At 54.6% G+C, this 23,756-nt stretch overlaps 3 protein-coding genes across 3 annotated transcripts; all 3 read right to left on the reverse strand.

Annotated features, from left to right (window-relative positions):
* Positions 1-392: 392 nt before the first annotated feature.
* MONBRDRAFT_7332 (uncharacterized protein) lies at positions 393-16,962 on the reverse strand (the record flags this gene model as incomplete). Its single annotated transcript, XM_001744956.1, has 18 exons — positions 393-3,011; positions 3,240-3,397; positions 4,625-7,224; positions 7,344-7,516; positions 7,636-7,794; positions 7,977-8,110; positions 8,224-9,085; positions 9,311-9,687; positions 9,807-12,189; positions 12,272-12,492; positions 12,610-13,345; positions 13,404-13,599; positions 13,825-13,943; positions 14,293-14,370; positions 15,165-15,260; positions 15,343-15,923; positions 16,319-16,455; positions 16,589-16,962. The coding sequence occupies 18 exons, from the start codon at positions 16,960-16,962 to the stop codon at positions 393-395; spliced, it is 12,003 nt and encodes a 4,000-aa protein (XP_001745008.1).
* Positions 16,963-17,688: 726 nt separating this feature from the next.
* MONBRDRAFT_20619 (uncharacterized protein) lies at positions 17,689-19,728 on the reverse strand. The gene is made up of 5 exons (XM_001744957.1): positions 19,395-19,728; positions 19,161-19,264; positions 18,579-19,036; positions 18,212-18,474; positions 17,689-18,121 (listed from the first exon to the last, which is right to left on the reverse strand). The coding sequence occupies exons 2-5, from the start codon at positions 19,220-19,222 to the stop codon at positions 17,918-17,920; spliced, it is 987 nt and encodes a 328-aa protein (XP_001745009.1). The 5' UTR covers positions 19,223-19,264; positions 19,395-19,728; the 3' UTR covers positions 17,689-17,917.
* A 1,426-nt stretch (positions 19,729-21,154) lies between these two features.
* On the reverse strand, positions 21,155-21,944 carry MONBRDRAFT_7334 (uncharacterized protein; the record flags this gene model as incomplete). The annotated part of the gene is made up of 3 exons (XM_001744958.1): positions 21,155-21,352; positions 21,446-21,566; positions 21,694-21,944. The coding sequence occupies 3 exons, from the start codon at positions 21,942-21,944 to the stop codon at positions 21,155-21,157; spliced, it is 570 nt and encodes a 189-aa protein (XP_001745010.1).
* Positions 21,945-23,756: the final 1,812 nt, after the last annotated feature.

A 23,756-nucleotide genomic window follows, 5' to 3' on the forward strand; every position in this document is an offset into this window, starting at 1 on the left:
GACAAGTCTGTTTTAAAGCTTGGCCGCCGCGGCTGGGGCTTGTACCAACGCCTGCTCGTTTGTTCTTTAGTTGGGTCAATTGCCCGTGCTTTGATGCGGTGCCCAAGTCTTGGCTCGTTCTGTGTTCATACTCCCGTTTCCAGCGGCGTACTTGCGTGCTGCCTGTGGTCGCCGCGATCTGTCTTCGCTGTCATACTGGTGCACACACCCAATCGACTCTTCTTCTCAATCCCGAACCTCTTTGATGACCGGCTCAACTGTGAAGACAACAACATTCCCCAGAGGAATACAAACAGGACTTTAAAATGATGAATTCGCCGTCTGGAAACGACACATGGAATCCCCCCTCTATCCTGTTTCTGGCGCACAGCGCCCGGCAAACAAGCGCACGTCTAATCGCGGCTGACTGCCGATGCCCGACGCGTGTCATTGCGCGACAAGCTGGCCAACATTTGAGCCAGTTGATTCACAACATGTCCCGCCTGCGCATGAACGTGCACCGCCATAAACCGGTTGATGTCGTCGTGGGGCTCGCGAATCAGGCTATTCAAGAACCAATTGGTCGGCAAGACCTGCTTCATTGTAAAGTCCAACTCAAAGGCGCACCACGATCCATGCTTGGCAAAGGAGGCTGCCCCGCCTTCATTGCCCGTCCTTCGCCGTGCCAGTTGCTGCAACTCCTCGGGCGCCTCTGCCCACGTCAAGCAGACAAAGCTCCAGTCATCGGCGTGCGCTGTCATGGCCTCGGTCGTCAGCGCCCCAGCCGCACGTTGCAAGCGGCTGCTGTAACGGCTTGTGTACATGGATATCACCTGCCGCAGCTTGAGGTAAACCGCAGGATCGACGTTAACATACACGGCCTTGTACGGCACGACCGCGAACAAGCCTTCTACCAAGCGGTTGCCATCAAAGTGCACGTTGCTGATGGCATGGATGTCACACTTGGGATAGTCGAAAATGTACTGCAGATTGGTTGCCTTGATCATGGCGATGCTGTAACACTCCAAGGGCAACATGTCCTGGTGCACGCGCTCGGATGCAGGACGTGAGGCCAGCCGCACCATGAGGTGCCCCTCTTCGTCCGCATGGCCAATCTTCAAGGCAGACGTCTGCTTCGTGTATTGCACGTCGGCCTCACTGTTGCATGCCTCTTGCTTAAAGGTGTACACGTAATCTTTGATGCCAACTTGCAACATGTCGCGATCCAAAAAGCTGTTGCCAAAGCAAACCACCAGCAGCTCATCGCCAGCGACGTGCACGGTGCCGTTGATGCAAGGCACAATGGGCAAGCCATTGTCGAACAACGCCTGCCCCTGACCGTCTGCTTCATCCGATAGGCCTTCCACCAAATCGGTCTTTTCTAGCACCTCCGCAAACTGCTGCCGTTGCTGTTCCAACGTGTCCTGCAGCCATTGCCCCAATGACACAAAGGCTGGCAGGGTATCCTGAGACATGTACAGGCGCAAGTGCTCCGAGTCGATTCGACAATGCGCATCCTGCCGCAGACTGGTCTCACCCAACACCGGATGATAAATATCGCTGGCCACCGCGCGCAACTTGGCAATATCGACGACAGCTACGAGCGGATGGTGGTAAAACATGCGCGCTTGAAGGAGGTCTGCGTTCACCTGGAATTCGGTCGCCAGTTGCGTCTTGAGTGAGTCTAGAAGTTGCTGCCGACGCAAATAACCAGTCGACAACCCAGAGCACTCCATGTGCGCGCGCAAAATTGAAGTGGTGGACAACGTATCTAGAGCCAGACGCCGACAGGAAGACCGTGACAAATGCACAACCGGCAGCAAAATGGTGCGCGCTGCATCCGGGACCTCCGCCGCACTGTACCGCGTGGCAAAGTCATCCATAGCCAGGGACATGGGCCCAAGCAACTTATCCAGGTTGATGACCACACGTGTTTTCGTAATGGCCATGAGTATGTGCACGTGTGTGGCCGGCAGAGGATCGTTGCTGGTTGTACCGGAGACGAACGAGCGCTCCTCCTCCTCATCGTCTGATTGCTCGCCCTCCTCCCCTGACAGGTCGAAATGGGTGGCAAGATCACTTTCATCGTGTTCGCTGGATGCAAAGCTCATGCTGGCGTCCTCGGTCATGACCGCTGATGCACCTGATCCGCTACTCGTGTCCTTGTCGACCGCGAGCCGAGGCACCGCGAGCGCGTGCTTGGCGGAGTGCGCCGCCGCTGTACGTCGCGTTGAATTGCGCGATTGAATGGTGCTCACGGGACCTACACCGTATGACTCGGGTCCAGGGGCCGTCGACCCCGTGTACCCAGTCTCTCGCTCGGTCTCGTCTCGGCTTTGGAAGACCTTGAACACCTTGGCGTTGAACCAGGCTCGCTTAAACTGCACAATGTCTCGCAACTTGGTAACATCATAATTCACATGCACGTCGTCCACGTCCAAGGCTGCGGCAAAGTGGCGTCGAACCTCGCCGGCGCTCTGTTTTAATATTTTGCGAGAGCCATGGAAATGCAGCCCCGTCACGGAGAGGGCAACTGCTGATTCGGCAAGGAATTGTTCCTCGGCTTCGTTCTCGTTGATGCTGTTGAGCGTTGAGTACGGATGATAAACGTACAGGGAGACACGGCTGGCATCCAAGGACACAAATACGCCCCGCTCCCGCGCCTGAGCCAGCTTGGTGGAGGATCGAGACGACGAAATACCAATGTCCATAGCCGGCAGTTGCACGCGGCCCTCAATCGGGCTGTCCGGTTCGCAGGAAAAGATTAAGCAAATGCCATCCACGCTCGTGTGAAAGCTAAACTCAATCGGCCGGCCATCGCTAGCCTTGAGATCAAACATATAGATGGCAGACTCGGCCCCGACCACGGGTGTGCTATGGTCCTCAACGCTTGTTGAGTTGCGCGGATCGTCCAGCACAGTCACAAAGGCCTCCAGCTGCTGACGTTCATCATCCACACACTTGCGATACTCCGATTTGAAATTCTCAGCCACAGCCAGCACCAGATCCAGAGATCGCCGAGTATAGCGCAGCTAGCGATTTGTTACCAAAACACAAGGAAGGAGATGGGGGGACATCGGTCAGAATATCAGCCAGCAAGCAACGGGTAATACAACATCGACCAGCAACAATTGGCAGAGCGGGTGGGTGCGCATGCACGTAATGCACACAAGCAACAGGCGTGGCGACAACCTCAATTGCTTTCACAGGACAAATTGCAGGTCCGAGGTGAATCGACCACTGCGCGAGCCAATGCATACCTCGAGAATATCTGTAGCGCCAGCCGACCGCGTGGATACGTTCATGACGCCGCGAATTTCGATACCCGACTCGTGCTGAGTTGCCGGCGGGCGGGCAGCATACGTCAAGCGCGTTGTCAATTTGGGGATGGCAAAAAAGCTCTCGCTATTGTTGGTATCTCGGGACGATGATAGCCTACGAATTGAAGCTGCCTCGCACAGACCCCGAGTAGGACAGGCAAGGGGAGCATCAGGTTAGAGTCATTTGTTTTTTCTTGTTTTGCGTGCTCTTTCTCGCCAAGTGGGCAGAATTAAAATCCAAAGTGCACGCAGAAGAAATGAAAAAGCCGGCATGGACGTACCCAAGGAAGGACGTTGACTGGAATTGCCAATTTGACGGCGGGGTACACGAGATCCACTTTCTTCACCATGCAAAATGATTTCGCTTGCCTCAAAGTTGAGACTCAGATCAAAACGAGTGTTCCACAGTGTTTGGGGTACATCTTTGCTCGCCTCATGCGATGCCGGCGTGGGTGCTGTCTCAGATTTAGATGGGACTTGAGAAGAATGTACTCGCAAGCGAAGCATGCGCTGTGTCTCGGCCAATTGCTTGCGAATCAAGGCGAGAACACTTGGATCAGCGTGCACGCGCAGCTGCTGCGCCAGCGCCGCCTCCTGTCGCCGCGCCAGCGCCAACAAAATTTGGTCCTGCTGTGCCTTGGATTGACTGGCTCGCGCATACAACGCATCTGTTTCACTCGTCAGGGCTAGTGATTCCATTTGTCGCGCAATCACCTGATACCATCGCCACATAAATGAAAAGAGCACCCGCGACATAATGTGCAGTGAGACGGGTTGCTACCATGCGCACCAGCAGCACAAGCAAGCTCAGCCCCAAAGGGAGCCCGAGAGCCCGAAGAGATACCGAGCAGGGAGTCTAGGGACCACACCACACAAACCTGGACGATGTAGGCCGTTTGCGCAAAGAGGCCACCAGCAGCTTTATTCACGTGCATGTCAAGCCCTGTACTGGTGAAATTCAAGCTTGTGTTGACGCTGCCCACCTCTCCTTCATGCGGGTACCATGTCTTCATATGAAACTTGACTTGGCCATGGCTAATCTCAGCGCAATTCATGGGAAGATCCGGCGCATGGAGCACCTTGACCAAAAACTCGCGCGGGTGATCTGTTGCTTTGCCCACAGTCCAAAACAGGACCAAGGACTTGAAATCACCAAAGCCTAGCTGGCCGTCATCAAGCGTAGCATCAAGATGCTCGAGCGCCAAAACCTAGTCCATGGCCGGATTGAAAAAAGCTCGTGTGAGAGTCGGCCCGGCCTCAAACTTGAGCTTGCGTATCCCTCCCCAAGCAAGCTATATCACACGTAAACACACAGAGAGCCACACCATGTGCGTCGACACAGATGAGACGCAAACCTACAATAAATTGCACGGATTGATCGTGCGAGTTGAATCTCATTGTAAGCGGCACGCGGCAGCTTGCGTTTTTGACCGCAATGCGAATAGAAAAGAGACTGCGCGAACGAGCCACCGTCACTCGACGGAGACTTTCCCCCGAACGCCAGTGCGTCTTGGCACCAGCAACACGTTTCTGAAAATCCTCGGCGGACGCTTTTGCCTCGATCCCCAATCGCACCAAGGGTTTGATCAGAGAGGGTGGCATGTAGATGGAGGGTGCGTTGACTTGAATGACAATGCCAAACCGCGCGTCCGTGGTGCTGTCGGTGGTTGCGGCGCTGACGGTGCGTGAGTTGGTGACCATGTGCATGCCGTGAGCATTATTTAGATAGCCAACCACTTCCAGCTCCGCTGAAGCGCGCAGGGCGCCGGGTGCTGTTGTATCCAGCGACGCCAACAGCTCAGCCGGCGAGCGGTGGCCGGCGGCTAAATCCACGACTTGTAAGCGCGGCTCGCACGATACATTCAGACCTTGGAAAGCTTGATGAAAGGTTGCAGAGGCGACTAGGGAGCGAAGCTCGACCATGGCCGCGCTGGATGAGGCGCCGACGCCAAAGCAAAGGCGAGCTGCCGTCACATGCGCATCCACCAGCAAGGAAGTGCTGGGCTCAGAATCAAAGCGCGCTGCAGATGGAGACAGAAGCGATGCCTCGCTCACAGCCGAAAGGGGCCGTTCCAGCTTACTCACTGCGCTCGAGATTATGTCCACCTTACGCGAATATACCTGTTGCAGGGATAGCATGTGGTTGAGCGCGTTCATATCCATGTGCACATGCATGGCATGCACGCGAAGACGAATCTTGGCATGATGCACTCGCCGGGGCGGGGCAAGCGTGCGCCCAGCCTGCGCAGCCCAGAGTGACATGCTCGAATTTGCCCGATCCGCCTCACCCTTAGCCCGGCCCACAAGGATGCCGTGGCTGTGATCCAGCCGGGCAGCCAAAAACTTGGGGTCGCAATCCCGTTCGCAACTTGTGACTGCGCAAGCCGTAGACACGGCTGGAACGCTGAAAAGAAGGGGCTCCAGTCCTTGCTGTTTACTCTTCAACAGCTGCTCGGCCACAGTCAATTCGACGTGACAGTCAGACAGTGACTCCTGAACCGGTGCCGATGCGATGACCTCAATGCAAGGGATGGCGTAGCTCAGCTCCATGACTGCACCGTCCAAAATGGCCAGGCTCGTGTCCTTCAAGTTGACGCGCAGCGAGACCAAATGCTTGGCTGAACTTGTTCGGCGTGACGAACCAATGACGCGTGGTGTGGCCATGTGGATGCCAGCCTCGGATGCATCACCCTCATCCGTTGCTTGGGGCAGCAACGCCATATACGCGGCGATGGCGTTCCAGTGGTTGATAGCCTCGGCCAATGCCGTCGGATCCCCCATCAGAGATAGCTCTGCGCCGTTATACTCGAGACACACGCCGCTGGACGCTGGGCGGTGTCGAACATGGAGCGAAGCTGGTTTGAGGTTGAATGTCACCATGTTGGCCCACGTGGCATGAGGCATCACCTGCTGCGAGAAGTGAGATCCGTGGTGCGACGCCTGGCGAGAAAAGGGCGAATCACCGCGCCGTGCCAAATGCAGGGCCGCCCGTCGCCGTGCAGCACGCGCGCGGACCTGCGGCCCACCCCCTTTTCTCTGAACATAAGGATTGGTTGTCTGTCCTATAACACCCAAGCTACTGCGAACGCGCCGCGTGTTGGCGCGCGTGTTGGCGGCACCAGCAGGCATCGACATGGAAGGACGAGGCGATATCGAGCCGCTGGCATCGTTTGCTTGTTGACACAGCATGTTGATTTCTTGTAGTGTTGCCGTCGCATTGACGGCATCAACAAAGACTTGTGTGGCGCCACTGCGCTGCACTGCGTGGCCCTCGATCCCAAGCAACAAGGCCAGGTCCTTGGCTTCCAGCAACACTTTGAGGTTCGGGCGTGGGATGGACTCAATCACGGCCCCCTCCACATGAAGCGAACCGGTGCACACCAGATTGAGATTGTGCTGAAATGCCCAGCGGAAGCCCTGCAGATGAGCTGTTTGAGGGTCAGCCATCAGGGTTTCGGGACTCTCGCGCCCATCAAGCGCTTCAACTAGACGAGCAGAGCTGTTGACGCTTGTAGCAGAACGCAAATGGCCTTTGCTGGTCGAGATGCGACGGCGGCTTCGCTTTCGTGAAGCAGAACCGGGCTCAACATCCACGTGTGGACCAAGCGACGCGCCCGTGGCCTCAAAGGGAGACAAGTCATTTGATGTCTCAAAAACGCTGTTCTCGGACAAGTCTCGTAACATGTGACGCCGACTGGAGTGCAGGTGGGGTTGGCTCTGCAGGGATTGCGCCTTGGCGCGGGCTGCTGCTCCCAAGTCTCGAGGCCGAACTGGGCGGGGGCTTTCTGTGCTGGCCTGTTTAGTAGGTCGGTGATGCGGCTTCCGGGTCAGGAAGAGCGTGGTGGCATGCATGTGTTGTCCCATTCGCAATACTGCATCTGACGATTTCATCTCCACGCGCGTGCTGGTGCAAACCAAGCTGGACCTAGGCACGGCAAATGCGAGAGAAAAAGGCATGCAGCATTGAGCACGACAAGCCTTTCTCCACCGAACAACACAATGTTGTTGTTTTATTTGTTTGTGTGTTGCAGTCGATTCACTCACTTGACTTGAGTAATGACAACATGAGAAAGGTCGGCTGAAGGGTCCGCGTCACCCGCTCCGTTAACTTGCGAGGACACATCCCCCTTGGCATGGATGCAAACCTTGCCCAAGCCGTAAGTTGAAGGATGGGCCGCTGAGTAGGTGGAGCTTGGGTCAAAAAGTGCCAAGTGGATCTGACGTCGGTACAACCAAACCACATGACAACGGGCGATGAGCAAGCTTGGCGCAATGAGTGCACATCGTAATTACAAATGCCAGGCAACGAGGAAACTGCATCAACAAAGACACGTACCGCTGAAGTTGCCAGGCTAACATCAAATTGGATTTGCGCACCCATCAAGTCGTGCGCGTGCGAGATCTTCTTGAGAGAATCAAAGCCGATCAGCTGTGCGATGCGCTCATACACATCCGTTGTTTCACCTTGGCAATAAAAGGCAGGAATCTCGCTCCTCTAAAAGACAAGCAAGCATAGTATGAGATTCGCGTATTAGGGCAAGTCGTATGTGTAGACGCATACACACCCGCACGGAAAGGGTAAATAAAGAAAAAAAAAGGGGGGGAAGCACAAGCAAACGCCCAAAGTTCAAGCAAAAACGCGGGTTTCGCAAGCAGAAGGATAGTGGCCAGCCACACCTTTGTCACGTAGTCATCTGGTAGCTGTGCCGCAAAGTGCAGTGAATCTTGCCAAACGTTGTTGCCTTGACTGTGCACGGAAGGCCATTTCTTCACAACTTGAGCGAAAAGAATCATCAGCATGTGATTCAAATCTAAAAGGCAGTAGGCGGCATCGGCCGTGAGGATTGCTAAAAACGCCAACTTGATGAAAACAATCGGTGGCCGAGCAAAGAGCAAGCAAGGGCCTCCACAACCAGGTTCGCACCTCGACGCAAGACGGGCTGGAGATTGACTTTTGGATTCTTGAGAAACAAGCTGCCATTTTTCAAGAAGCGAAAGAAAATGGCACCCCGCAGGTGTTGAGCACGCTGCATGCTTTGGGAAAGAGCTTCTTGCGCTTCGTTAATGTCTTTAATGAGTTCTGATACCGAGCAGATGGTGATCGAGAAGGAATGGGGCACTGCTGCCAGGCCAAACTGCGGTAAAATGAGACTGGCACGGACGGTGGTGGCCTTTTGCAGCAAAAAGTTTCGCAGCAAATCATCCGATGCGTAGTCGGGACGGTGCTCATGGTCAACGATCAAGGAAAAGCGCATGTTGGTGATAGAGGCGTGGGCTAAATGCAAGCGACCCCGAGTTTGGTCAATGGAGGCTGGGTCAATGGAGTCGTTGCAGCTGTGCAGCCGCTGTGCACGCTCGACTAGGCCCTGAGATAGGACCAAGGACTTTGGTGCAAGATTGGGCGTGCAGTTGACATTGAAACCCAAATTACCAATCAATGCTGAGCATGTTGTGCTGGAAGCATCTGGCCTTAGCTGCGACGTGCTGACGGCCACATCCACATCCTGCAGCAGCAGCTGAAACTCAGACACGCCACTGACTCGCTCGTGGCTCAGTATGGGGGCCTTTCCCAGACGGATGGGTAGGGTGAGCTCCTCGGCTACGGTACAAGTCTGGAGAAAGCGCAGGTTCAATCGTGCAAGCAACACCTTGACACAATTCTGGGTGACAAGTGCCCGCGCTGACTCGTCCAAACCGCTACCGGCAGCAGACGTGGCACGACCAGGGCTGTTTGCATCATCTGCTGTTGAGTCCACTGACACATTGCCATGCCGTCGCTGGAGAGACTGCAGGCGATGATTAAACCCGTCCAAGCACAATGCAACATCCATGTCCGTTGGTTCACGTGGAGTGCACCACTGCTTCAAAGACTATGGCCCAGCAACCCCCAGTGCAAGTGAGATACCCAACCCAACGCACCCTCAATCGACGGGCGGATCATTGTGCCATGATGGGCCACCACCGTAATGAAGTGAGGAGGACATGGCTTGAGTAGGATGTGCGATGCGTACCGGTAGCAGCAACGGAGTCAAGACCAGCTGCACGCTTTGACTAAAGCGGACTGAGGCTGAAGTACACTCATCAAAGCTGTTGTCAGTGACAAATAGGTGCGGATCCTCATCTTCACTGACGGCTTGGAATTGATGGGAAACGGCGCTCAGAGACACGCTGGGCTGCATCTGTTTATGAAGCGGCAACACGCTGGCGTCAGACGTCCAGCAGACCAAAGCTCGTCGGACTAGCGGCTGGAACGTGTCACAAACCTTCATTCGTAGTGTTGAGCTACCATCATCACCCACTACCTCGTACACAGAAAGATACGAAGCCAGATTCGCCACGCTGGCTTCGCCCATGGACTCCCGCTGTACGGAGCCCATTTCCACATCGCCTGCCCAGCAAAGTTCAGCAAAAGGAAAATGAGTGGCATGGCTTTGCGTTCTCAGCCGTTATCGGATGAAATTTGGCATGACAAGACGTGCTGCGTACGCGAAGCAAAATTGCACCCACCTTGCAATAAACACGAGGCGCTTGCAAGATTTGCCTCCGTTTCTGGCGAAAACGACCGCGCACTGGGCGTGCCCGTGTCAGACTCCTCCTCTGGAACGGGCACCTGGAGGTCTAAGTAGGAATGCAGTCGACCCTGCAGTCCGGACTGCTCTGGCTGGCCCACAGAAGCATCTGATGGAGAAAACACGGGGGCCCTGTCCACGACAGACCCATCATCCGAATCAGAGGCCTCATCACTCGCTGAACTTGAATCCGATGATGAGGACTGCGTGGACCAAAGGGATCCAGAATGTGTTCTTGAAGCTGCTTGATGATCGTGCCGGGGTGACAAATTAGAGGAAAGGGACGTAGACCGCATGCTTGGCTCACCACCAAGAGCACGAGGAGTCGTGGTAGAAACAACCCGTGGGCGAGTGGCAAGGGGCTGCAAGGGGTGCGCCTGCTCTGCAGTCTTGGCCGTCTCGGAGGCACGCTGATCAGCTGATGGGAAAGGTGATGGAAGCAATGGGGTCGCACGTGATGCTGTTGGCTGGGTGCGACCACTTGACGAGCTTTCAGTATCATCTTCTGCGATTCCATTGGAAGAGTGAGCCCGCGCATGACTTGATGCAACGGGTGAGCGGCTCGGGATCCTTTCAACGCCATGGACGAGGGCGCCGTCAGATGATGCTGGCAGGCGCATGAGCTCTCCCTTCAAGATATCTGCCCCAGTAGAAGCGGCAAGGTTGTCGGACCGGGCAGATGCAAAGCTGTCCTCTGACGCTTCACTCGCATTTGAGTCGCTGGACCCAGATGAGGCCGAAACGAATTCGTCCGCGGCAGTTGAGGGTCGCGCCTGTCGAGCCTGCAAGGGTCCAGAATCGACCGAGCCTGCCGCGGGTTGAGTTTGCTGCAGCTCTTCATCGTCATCCGAACTCGAGAGCACAAGCGAAATTGGCAGGTGCTTTTTCAAATTCCGTGCGGCGCTGGACAGCTGCCGGCGTTGCCCAGTGGTGGGTGGAGGACGGGCTTCAGGAATTGGCGCGAGGGAATTGTCTGTATGTGAATCCTCATCCGGATCGAGCTCGGCTGGCGATGCTGAGAGGGAAGCCATCGGCACATTGCTTGCCGATTTGGCTGCAGCTTGCTCGACATCCCTGACAGTTTGCTGCTCCTTTGTTTCGGTCTGCGGTTCCTCAAGACTGGCTGAGATTGGTGAGAGAGCAGAGGAGTAGCGCGAAGCAAACGCCTGGCGCTGCTTAACTGCTCCCGAAGAGCCGCTGCCGTCTTCGCCCGAAACATCCGCTTCCGCTCGAAGCTCCGGCACATCTGGCAAGCCCGATACGGCGGCCAGCCCACGTGAGGGCCAAGCGCTGTACTGGCTACCAGCAGCAGGCCCGCGTACACTTGGCGCTGACCGGCGCCTTTGCAGAGCTGCGGGGCCATTGGTGTCTTGCAAGAGAGAGAGCCCCTTCGGGGCCGACTGAACGCGAGGCATTCCGGGCTGTGATGGTCGAGACAAACCGCGAGGCTTATCTTGACGTGCGTTGAATTCTTCAATTCGGTCAATGCGGATCTCAGGCTGCCAATCTGGTTCGAGTGCGCCTTGGCCATTGAACGACACGCGAGCCCCACGGCAGTCGAGGCTGCGGGCCAATCGATCGATATCGACATCCGAGTCGAGCTCGCTATCGGATGAACGCAGAGGGGTAAGACATGCGTGGTTGTCGTTGTCATAATGGGCCTCATCGTCCATGAAGAACCAGCGCTTGAGTTGATGAGTGGTGCCGTCCTGCTCCAGCAGGAACTGACGTTGCAGTCGGTGCTCGTTATCAACCACGCGAGGGCGCGCGTGCGCTTGACGCACAACAAACCCTGTGTGGAAGGCAGCAACCTCAATCCAATCCGTGGCGTCGCAGTGCAACAACGCACGCACGTGCTGGATTTGAGGATCATTCAGACCGCCTGACACAAAAGAACGGGCCAGGAGATCGCTGCAGTGCACATGCAGGAGAGAATGCGAGTCGGTCCGAACCAAAGTGTCGTACGACAACTGAATCAGAGGAATCTCGATGCGCGTAAAGGAGTCAGAGTCTGGAGTCAAATCGACAACCAATTTACTCAGTTGTGCCCGGAGAACAAAGACCGGCGGTGCCTTGCCCAGCGCGCCCAGCTCTTTGAGCGCTTCGTTGTCCTGAGATGCCTCCAGGGTTTGTGATTCGGCGTGGCGATGGTCAAAATCCGAGGATCGCGTCGAATTGCTGGTGAGTGTGCGGCCAATCTTTCGCCCGGGTCGGCTACGCTCACGGGCAGGACGGTGGATGATTGTGTTAGACCCGGCTTCTTTTGTGGCAGACAAGTCTGCCAGTGGCGAATTCTCCGAGTGCAGCTCGTGCTGTGATCCCTGGGCCCAGCAAAAGCGAAAGTTGTGAGGATGAGACACACCAAGCCCGTCTTCAAGCCACCAATGGCTGGCCGGCACGCACCTCTAGCGTCATGGCATTATCAGCCGAGACGACCGCGGCAGTTGACGATTGCAAGGCCACCTCCATGCTTTCTTCCTCATGATAAAAATCATTGCAATGGTACAAAAAGCTGCTCAGCGTAGCGCCCAGGATTTCCAAGTCGTCCCGTGAGAGCCGACCAGCAACACTCGCCATGTCAATGCTGAAGTTGTCGGCATACAATTGCCTCTCCGCCGTAGACCCTGCAAAATAAAGAGAAAGAACGTGATGTGGGAGGTGGATGTTCACAGAGAGAGAAATGCAAAAGGGTACCAGAGAGCAGAGAAGGGAAAGCAAATGCAACACCGCAAGACTCGTACCATATACAGAGTCCAGTGTGGCCTTGATCTGACCAAGAGCAAGAGCTCGACTTGATATGCTGCCTGGGAAACGAATTTCACAAGCATCAAACAAAAACTCGATACTGACATTCTGTGGGTTGGTATGAATGCCGCAATGTCCATGCTGAATCACCAATGATGGATCTGACGGCCAGCGAGCATGCAGCGTGCTGGGCATTCGCACATCCATGGCACCAATTTCTACATCCAACACGAAGCAAAAATCGTTGCCAAGATCCGCATTTGACAAGATCGGGCGATGGGCACTGTAACTGTAACCGCCATCAGCGCGTTCAGCCTTGGTCACGAGCCATTGAAGATCAAAGTAGTTGCGATACCAAGCATGAAGCCTACTCACCGGTATCCATGTTACAATGGCCCGTGAGCGATGCGATCCAGCGTAGGGCTGCTTTGACAATTCAGTGGCATGTGATTTGGAGACGTACCGTGGCACCATCACTCCCGTCAGGGCGCCACTGGCGCGAGACGTCCGCACGGACACACGCACACTATCTTGCAAGTCGTCACCAGCAATATAGTGGAAAGTGGTACCGATGGACAATTTCAGATTGTCTAGCACCAAGCGTGACTGGCTGGCCACATCTTCCATGCAGTGTGAGAGCTCATGGTCCGCGGGAAGAAGCAAGTCAGCCTGCGAGCCGTGGGTCGACGAAGCACACGCGTTGCATGAGGCGCTTTGCCAAGCCATGCCATACTTCAAAAAGGAGGTAAGTGACCAGAACCTGCACAAAAAACATTTTGGACGCACGCACCTTGAGGCCCTGTGGTGCATGGATGTCGTAGACGGACTCGGCCATGACGGGCGCAAACTCATCAAAATTGATGGCAAAGGTCACTTCGAGTAAAGGGCTGCACATGTCCAAATATTCGTTGTGGCGAGGTCGCTCTTTGGGAGGCAGCAACAGATACTTTGGCTGCATGGACACTGGAATCGGAATTGAGTTGTTCCTGGGCAGAGAATCGCACAGACACAAAGTGAGCAAAAAGAAGGAAGCGAGCCAGATAAATGAGCCACTGGGTGCCTTGCGATGAGACGGGGAAGAAAACGAACTTTGACTGCATGATGACGGGATTGGTAATAAAGTTGTTTCTAAATAGGCGTGCAAATGGTCATCAAAAAAGTCGGGGTCGTTCCCATGAAGCCCGGTTCAGACCTGGTGGGGTAATACATACTTGTTTACGACCCACAGTAGATGTGTATCGCGAGCCATAACGCGGACGTTGGTGTGGGAAGGTATAAAGTCCGACTCGCTATCACGAGTCGGTTGTCCCGCCAGCTCCTCAAACCATTTCTAGACAAAGAAAAAAAGGCAAAAGACGGTTCGTGCGTGCATGTGAGAATTATCCGTGCGTGTGCATTCGTGACAGGTGCAACCGTGAAAAGTGAGAAAGGAAATGGACACAATCATACCATGAAAAATGGAACGTGCATTTTAACATGGTGGAGCACGGGTTTTGTCAAGACGACATCATAGTCCATGACCGATGGAGCATACCATGCCAATGGCGTACTGAGTTTGCCCTGGTGACGATCGGTACACGGAACGATTGCATGTGCTTAAGATTCGCATGCCAAGAGTAATCTGCCCCAACCCGTCTCAAGACAAAAGTAACGGGTTGATTCACCACCGGAACACATACCTTGATGGCAATCTGATCGGCGCTTTCGATCAGCATGGGGAAGAAATGCAACGACGTGGTGGCTATAATGCATTCCGACTACAAAGGCGGCACCCAGGTCAATTTCTTGTTTTGTTTGTTTTTCGGAAAATGCAAGTGAAGCAAGCATAAGGGCACTTGCCTCGGTGCGCAGGAGGTCGACTGAAAATTCCATATCAAACCCACTGGGCTCAATGTAGGCTGGCATGGTAAATTTTACTGTACCAGTTGGTGCCAGGATACGGATCATGTCTGTGCAGAGCGAAATCAAGCATGAGATGCTCTGGGTGAGCCACTGCAAGCGCGAGTTGCCTGACACATGAACGAGATGCTGTCGAATGCAACCGTTGTCTCGAAACATGTTGCAAAGAAGTATAGCGCAAGGATGGGACGATCACAAAAACAACACTCGATACGCATTACACGGACCTTCTTCCTGTTTGGCCGTACTGTTGCCCAAGTCAGAGAAGAAGGGGATGCCTTCAAATGTGAAAATCGCCTTGACATGCTGCGTCAGCCCAGGGAACCCAGCAGCGAGCAAATTCATGAAATAAGCACTGCTTTTCGGAAGAGGGAAAAAGAGAAACGGGCCGGATTAGATGGTCGGCATGGCTACATGAGCAACCCGAACCTTTTTGAAGTTGACGTTCACCTCGAGTTCCTTGAACGGACGCAGGACGGGCTGTACCGTGATGCAATGGAAAAGCGAGAGTCACGACACATGACACCCAAAACGGAGAAGTTCAGGGAAAAAAAAAGAAGAAAGAAATCTGTGATACTTGATTTGCTCGGGGTGATCTTGAACGAAGCAATAAAGAGGAGGCGGAGGTGCTTGACTTGTGTGCACGACTTACATTTTCGGGCACGGTGGCCTTGCGATCTCGATAGTCCCATGGGTAGAAGAATTCTTGCAAGAAAGCTCGTTGCTGATTCAAGCTAGCGGGGTAGCCCTGCAGCAGCAAGTGGGTGCAAACGTCAGCGGCCAGTCGCCAACAGCTGGCCAAAAGTATGTGCGCAAGATGTCTAGCCTACAATGTCAACATCATCGTCGAAATCTAGATCAAGGCGCCACGTTGGTGGTGGATGGTCAGGCTCCTGGTTTGCAACCAAACCTGGCTCGGTCATGGTGTAGCCAAACTTGACCATGCGCGTTGACAAGACTTGGTGCTTTTTCCATTTTTTATCGCGCTTTTCCTCGCCTCCGCCTGTGGCGGTGGGCATGTAGCGCACGTAACCATCCGTTCCAACTTCACGTGGCGTGTCGCTAGTTGAGACTGGCCGCGTGTGTACGCCATCAGATTCGGCCTGTGTGGCACTTGAAGCGTCTCCATCGCTGTCCAAGTATGAGGCGTTGGGCACGATACGCAACTGGCGAATTACAGGAGAGCCTGGGATGAGAGGGGTGCAGACGGTACGCAAGAGAAAGCGCGCGATTAGGGGCTTGGCCGCACTAACCCGCGGTTTGAGCATGTCTCCATACACGCCCCACGTGTATGCGTCGGCAGGACACTGGAAGCGCTCTTCAGCCATGCCATAGACTAGCTTGCATGTCCTAGCTGTGAAAAACAGGTGCGATGGCAGGCGGTGGTTGCCAGCCAGGTAGCGGAAGCGAACTGTGTAGGCCAGCAGCAAGTGCCCAATGCAAAGTCGAGAAAATAACAAACATGAAGCATCAGAAACGGCTTGAGCGATCTGATACCCATCAGGGACCCCCCTCTTGCAAGAGATCAACCAATGCCAGTGGCCATGCAAAGACGTTGTCAGGTTTCCGGCCAAACAGGTTTACTGACTGATGGAAATGTGAATGGTTGGGAAGATGGTCATGAACCAAGGCATTTTGCTTGGGACAACGGGAGGAGATGTATCATCGCTGTCGGAACTGGCGGCCTCGGGAAGGTAGCTGCTGTCAAGGATGCCTGGTGCAACTGCAAGGAGTGGCATGATCAGAATGAAGCTCGGATATGAATGGGTGCAATAGCCATGGTGTACAGGCTTGCCGTCGACTTACTTTCATCAATGGCTTGAGCAATGAGACCATACGAAACTTGACCATTGTACACGTGGTACCGCACGCCATTGAGCTTGATGAGCAGGCGCTTGCGCTCGGCAGTCTCAGCCGGCTCGTAACGGGCCTGTCGCCAATATCTAAAGACAATCGGCAAGCCCGGACCAGTCGCGGTGGAAAATCACGGACAATATTCAACGTGAGCTGTGCCGACCCGATACTTGTACCGAGGCCGCGTGCTGGGTCAGAACGGCGCACGACGCTACAAGCTACCTGATGCGGATGTCGCCGGTCACGATGGTCAAGCCAAAGTCCCGTGTGATAAAGCGCAGGTTCTTGAACGCAATCTTGCCAGAGATAATAGAAAAGGAGATGGAGCCAATGTGGATGGAGGGTGGATTTTTTGTGGCGCCTGTCACGCGATTGAGGCCGAGTAACTTGGTGACCACCCAGCCCAAAAGCCGCGACGAGTAAAACGTCAGTGTGGTCAGCCAGATGACGGCGAACACGCAGAGCGTGATCAGCGTGTCTGTATCATCAGTCAGTCCACGGATGACATTTGGAGGCTCGGTGGCATTTTGGGCACATGTCACATGTGACTGGCTTCCTAGGAGCAGAGCCCCCAAGAGGATCGCCAGCATGGACATGCCTGAGTTGAATGGGGCCCGGATCAGCGGCGTGATCCTGCAACAGTCGGTCAACGACGCAACATGGCTGTCTTGTCTCGCCCCACCCGCCAGCTAGCCTCCTGAACCCGACCAAAAGTAAACACGTTCAACACCAGTATCGATGCGCATGAAACGCGCGCCTCTTCAAGTTGTCCAGCGCGAGGAGGTGATCGTGACCTGTTCAGGCAACTCGGTGTGACCACATCGAGCAACGACGCCCAAAAAAAAAAAAAAAAAAAAAAAAAAAACGTTGAGCCAAAAGATAAAAATGATGACATTCGATTTCAATCAATTTTGTGTGTGTGTGTCTGTGTCTGTGTGTGTCTGTGTCTGTGTGTCTGTGTGTGTGTGTGTGTGTCTGTCTGTCTGTGTGTGTCTGTGTGTCTGTGTGTGTCTGTGTGTGTCTGTGTGTGTCTGTGTGTCTGTGTGTGTGTCTGTGTGTGTGTCTGTGTGTGTCTGTGTGTGTGTGTGTCTGTGTGTCTGTGTGTGTGTCTGTGTCTGTGTGTCTGTGTGTCTGTGTGTCTGTGTGTCTGTGTGTCTGTGTGTCTGTGTGTCTGTGTCTGTGTCTGTGTCTGTGTCTGTGTCTGTGTCTGTGTCTGTGTCGCTGTGTGTCTGTGTCGCTGTGTCGCTGTGTCGCTGTGTCGCTGTGTCGCTGTGTCGCTGTATGGTGTTTGAACGTTTGTGAACAACGAAAGATCGTCCATTGAGTCAGTTGTGTGAATTTACTCGGAAAAGATCAAGGCACTAGGGTGTCTCGATCCAACAAGAAGCTCGCATCTGGAATAGCAAAGGCATCTCGACAGGACGTGGTTTGAACCCAAATGCAAGGGGTGCAAAATCATATACAGTTCAGAAAATATGGGTTTTGTGTTTACCCAAACGGATGCTGGAGGAGAGTGTTGTCTGATGTCTCTCAAAGCTGAAAGATGCTTCGTTATGATCGTGGTGGGGGGCCGGACGGCCGCCGCGTCGTTCGACGACGGCGTTTATGCCGACCACGGCGTGGTGGTGTCGTTGGGGCGGGCGTGCTGCCGCGGCGAGGGTGGACATGCGGCGTGTCCAAGTGGCGTGGAAGAATGCCTCGCTGTTGCCTTTCACAAGCTTGCTGCAAGCGATCAAGAACCTGCTCGGCAATGGCCTGTGCACGATATCAAAATGATGAGCTCTCGGGGTTGGTTACAGGCCCATGTCGAGGAACGAAGCTTCAGAATGGACAGGCATGTCTTACGTCCTGATCATAATGCTGCACGATGCGTTGACGGGCGCGGGCACCGACGGCCTGTGCCTCGTTGGGGTGCTCAACAATGCGCTTCATGAGCCCTGCCAGAAGCCCCACGTCGATGTCTGCCCATTGAGCCCGTGAGTCAGCCCCAGGAAGACCAGTGGCCGCCACCAGTCCTTTGACTGGTAACAGATACCCGGTATCTTGCGTCATAAACTGCGTGGGCCCAGACCAATTCGTGGCGATGGTGGGCAAACCCATGGCCATGGCTTAGAGGCACAGCAAAGTTTGATGAGCCATTGCCATGCCGACAAAGAATGGCGTGGGACAACGTGAGCGACCCGCTTCGGACAGAGCCTTGATATGAGCGCACCTTCCATGATGGGACGGCCCCAACCCTCGCCATGCGTGGCAGCCACAAAGCCGTCCGCACCCGCAAGCATCTGCATGTATCGATGGTCCTCTTGGCGCTCCAAAACACGTATCCGTTCATCGCGCTTGCCTACCAGTCGAGACACTATATCCTGCAGACTTTGTGGTGGGGTGGTGCGCAAGAAGAGGGTCACCGACTCATTGCCTGGAAAGGCAGTCACAAAGGCTCGAATCAGCTCCTCATACGCCTTGCGTGTTTCCCACTTGAAGATGGAAACAAAGATGAAGCCGCCTTGGGCATCCTTGGGGTAGATGCGAGCTCGGCTTGAAGCGTAATCGAAAAGATCGGGGTTGAATGTGCGCCGTGTATCCAAGCCCTCCTCGACCACATGGATGCGATTTGCAGAGACGCCATGGTTGTCCACCAAAATTGTTTTCATGCCGTCATATGGCACCCACCTACAATAAGAACACGAAGGCCCAGTTGGGTGTGGGTCTGGTGTGCACACAATCTGTACCAGGGAAAAAGAAAAAAAAAAGGGGGGGCCGGGGGGCGGCTCCTTCGAGAGGCACGTTGACCTACCACTCATCAATCTCTTTAAAATTTTGAGCCCAGTCCGAGGGGACGATCGTGGCCTCATACATGGCACGTGAAATGCGGTAGGTGTCACGGGGCGGTGAGAAACTCTGCGCGTGAATGCATGCCAGTCAAAAAAGGGTTCAGGTGAGAAGGGTGTAGGGGCCGGGCACGCCCCCGTGGAGGAAGGATCGCAGAGAAAGTGACAACATGAGGTATGAACTAGATCACTCAACTTACAAACAGCTTGCTGCGCCAAAGGTTACCGGGCGCCCACTGCGAGACGTGCAGCCGGGGTCGCTCTGGCAATAGGCGAGCTTCACGCCAAGCTTTGAGCTGGCGCAGTCGACGGCGTTCGCTCGGATCAAGAGCCTTGATAAAGGAAGAATCATCCCGAAATCGCTCAATCAAGGTGACATCTGCACGGGTGGTCAAAGGGACGAGGAACGACACGGCTTCGTTGGCCAGGCCATACGTAAGCCCGCCTTCCAGCGGAGCGTCCCAGGCCACAGAGGGACGGAGGCAAGCTTTGCTGACAGGGAGACGGGCAGTCCAGTTGATGTGGTGCCCGAGATGTGAACGATCCAAGCAATATGCTGCCAAATCGCGCCGGTGGTGCTGGGATAGACCACGAAAGAGACGAACGCAATCCTCATCCGAGGGGCTGGCTGCCGCGTTGATTTGAGAGAGCGCGACGGCAGGTTCGAGGACGAGGCTACGCAGCTCAAGCGCAGTGCCAGGCGTTGCCGCCGGCAGGGAAGCACTTGGCGCGCGGGGATCGGACGACCCGTGTGAGGGCCGAATAAGCCTCCATACGCTGTCGATCCGAGCCAGGCTCGTGAAAAGCAAGACACCCAGCAGAAGCAGGAGCAGGAGGCGGGGGCTACCACGCCGTAAGCGGCCCAGAAAACGGCCCAACATGATGCGACTCCCCCGCACCGAATTCACCGCCCACTGTGCAAGCCGATGCAAAGAATGCCTTTTTTGGGTGCCTAGAGGACCAATGCCGGGTGTGGCGGCGGCTGGGGCGCGTGCCATGAACCTGACTTGCGCCGCCCGCTTACCCGCTCTCGCGGGTGTGGCTCCCTGCCATCATTCTCGACCTCGATTGCTCTGCGGCAGCTCAACCACGTTGCTTCATACAGTAGCGGGCAACCCCACGACAACTACCAGCTGGTGCCAACCGGTCAATCATACGATCTTCCTCCAGAAGCAGTGCTCGAGAGGCACGAGCTGACGCGAGCCAACGCCGCACTGCCGATCGGATCGTTCCGAGCAGGTCCTCGCCAGTGATGATGTTTAAAAGTTTTTTGATTTTTTTTTTTTTTTTTCTTGATTAACTCGTGACTGCGAAAACGTGCAGAACGTCACACTTTCACCTGACACCTCATCTGGAGGAGGTGCAGTCGATGAACATACATCCATGTAAGACTTCCTATGAGAGATGAGATGGTTGTCCGGATCTACGGGCAACCGGCTCGGGCGCGGGCGCAGGGGCACACACACACACACACGCACACACTCACTCACTCACTCACTCACACGCACACATATGGTCATATTAGCAAACAGGTCATCGGCACTGACACGACTAGCACAGCCACACGATGGGCAAACACCAAGAAGGAGCACGATAGATGGGCAGGGGCGGAATAAGAAGCCAAGTTGTACACTATGATTTGATTGAGGTTTCCAGTGAGGCTTCGCCCTGCTTGAGGAGGAGAAGAGCTAGTGCGGCAAGAAGCAAAAGATAATACAAGAAGCTCGATTGGGATACCATGTGCTCACTACTTGGCCACGTCAAAACACAGGATATTTTGAACGAGTAGATTCCACGAGACAACAAAACGCGCACGGCGCGCAACGTCCGAAACAGCTTTGAGGAAGGGAGAAGATGAGGGAAAACGGCAAACAAGCAGAAAAACACGAAACCTGCAAAGAGCAATGATGAGAAAGTACACGGCCAGACAGACCCTCCACAAAGAGATGGTTGTCCTTCCTCAATGTCGACCGGCGTGTGGCAAATGATGCTGCACCCAGTTTTTGAGGCGGATTGAGGTCGAGACGAGGTCAAGATCCAGAACATAGATGGCCATCGCATTGACCGCAACCAGGAGAATGAGGGTGGCAGAGAAGCGCAAAGACAGAAGCGCCAGAGCAACCGCGACCAGCGCCAGCTTGAGGGCTTGACTCCGCTCCTACAGCCCGGCAGGGCAGGATAGCAACAATGAGGCGACAGCAAGAACAAGGCCAGTTATCATGCAAAGGACCGTGGGACCCCTAGCACCCACCTTGGTCTGGGACACATTCACAGGCTTGAATGGGTTGAGGGTTTGGATGGTAATTTGATAGCAGTTGTGCAGCGTTTCAAGACGAGCTTGGACCGTGTCAAGCATTTCGTGTTCTTGTGCCCTATCCGAAGTGACGGGTACGTGGGCCACGCGTCAGAGACATGGCTCAACGTCACGCCGCAACCGGCCACGAAACCACAACATGGCAAATTGTTATCAACATGCTAAAAAAAAAAAAAAAAACTTACGTGATTGGACGATCATTATGTTCGCAGCGGCGTTGGTGCGACATGAGCAAATGTAGAAGCACAGCTCCCGCCGCACAGAGAATGAAGAAAATGCTAAAGGGGTCGCGGCCGCCCAAAGCCACCGTGCCGTACACCAGCAAGTTGAGCACCAGCCATCCCAGAATGTGTTGCGGATGATTCGGGTGCAGAGACTGTGCGATGGCCAGAACCGCATAGCCAAACCGCTCCGTAAAAAGCTTATCGTCAACCATCTTCCTGGTCAGTCTGTTCGATGGATGTCCCTCCCCTTCCTCGCCGCCCGCAGCCTCTTCCAACATCAACCGCTGCCTTTTGAGTCCAAGAGAAAAATGGGTAGCATCACCACATCACATTGCCACAGCACACGTAACCGACTTGATTGCGTTTTGTGTTCTCTCTCTCTCTCTCTCTCTCTCCAAACCAATTCATCTCTCTCTCTCTCTCTCTCTCTCTCTCTCTCTCTCTCTCTCTCTCTCTCTCTCTCTCCCTCTCAAAAACTCTCTCTCAATCTCTCTCTCTCTTCTCTCTCAAAATCTCTTGTTTACTTGACGGCCACAGCTTTGCTTTAGCTCTTCCTCGACACATGATGGAAGAGGGCTGGCAAAGCATGTCTGGTGGCCTGCCTCTAAAGATGGACGGTCCCGAGGCACACAAGAGAATCAAGACGCGAAGGGAGTTTTGAACACCAACGTGGACCACGCGTATTCCATTCTCGGTTCAAGGTTTAAAAAAAAAAATTGACTTGGGTTGAACTCTTTTCACGTCTGCTTCTCGGGCGCAGCCTCGTAAAAGGGCAGGAGGTGCGGCGCTACCTCGGCACAGATTTCCCGGCCTGTAGCTAAACGACGACGACCGTCCAAGAAAAGCATGGTTTCTGCCCAAACCCCACATAAACCGTCAAGGGCCACCGCATGAGGCTCGGCCTGGATTGCTCTCGGTGCACGGTGTGGAAACCAAACTGTGCGTGGTGATGATAGCGGCGCATCATACCTTCATACGTGCGGGGCAAGACCTGTGGCACTGTGGCCTTGTCGGGCACGCTAAACGTGAAGTGAAAGGTGTTGGTAATCTGCGAGTCGCCCGTCCTGAGAGCAGGAAACCCGACCAGTGACTTCAACAACCAACAGACTTGGCTCGGGCACCAGGGGGGGGGGGGGCTACAACATACTCAACATTGACCACTTCGGCGGCCACATCCACAAGAATCACTTTGGCTGAAGGCTGCGTGTAGGTTACTCGCGACTTGAAACGCAGAATGGACCCAATTGGCACGGGCAAACGGAAGGATGTGTCATCCATTGATAAGAAGGATGCATGCTACGTGTGAGCGCCAGCAGCATGAGTGATTGCTACCCGCGAGTGTCCTAGTTTGATCTAACGACGCTGGGGTAGCCGTTACCGGGCCACCAACAAAACCACCAAAAAAAAAAAAAAAAAAGCTGTCGCGAATATGTACCGTGCCGCAAAACATGGAGGCGGTCATCCAGCCCAGTTCAAAGGCTTCCCTCATGAGGAATCCGCCAAAGATGGAGTTGTGGATGTTTCGCTCCTGAGGGTGGCACATCTCGATCGTGGAATGTTCCGTGTCGCGCATCCATCTGCGGCACACGCAGTAACATGAGTTCGAGCTGATGTGCACGCGCGAATTCGGGTATCGAAAATTTGATCACAATCAGCACGTGTCAGAGTCCAAGGCATGTTGAGAGAAGAAGCGAACAAACCGTTGAGTGGGCCCCAGCTCGCGAGTCAGCCCCCGAGTGCTCAAAAAGATGTCATGAACCACAAGACGCTCTTGCTCGGTCGGGGCTTGCTTCAACAGGGACGTGGCAGCGCGCATCTATCCAACCCATGCAACGTGCCCATTACAACAGTCAGACCCGAGCAAGCGAGTCAATGGATGGCCTCTGCTGGATGACGCCAATAAGACTGGGCAGGCAAAGTTGGGAAGCACCTTGCGCCGTTCTTTGCCTTTGGCAGCACGTTTCGTAGATGGTCTGTTCTTCGCGTGTCTGCACACCAACCGGAGGATTCCATTTCAAAGAGTG

This window comes from Monosiga brevicollis, genomic scaffold (genome assembly GCF_000002865.3).
Source record: "Monosiga brevicollis MX1 MONBRscaffold_7 genomic scaffold, whole genome shotgun sequence".
Taxonomy (NCBI): Eukaryota; class Choanoflagellata; order Craspedida; family Salpingoecidae; genus Monosiga; species Monosiga brevicollis.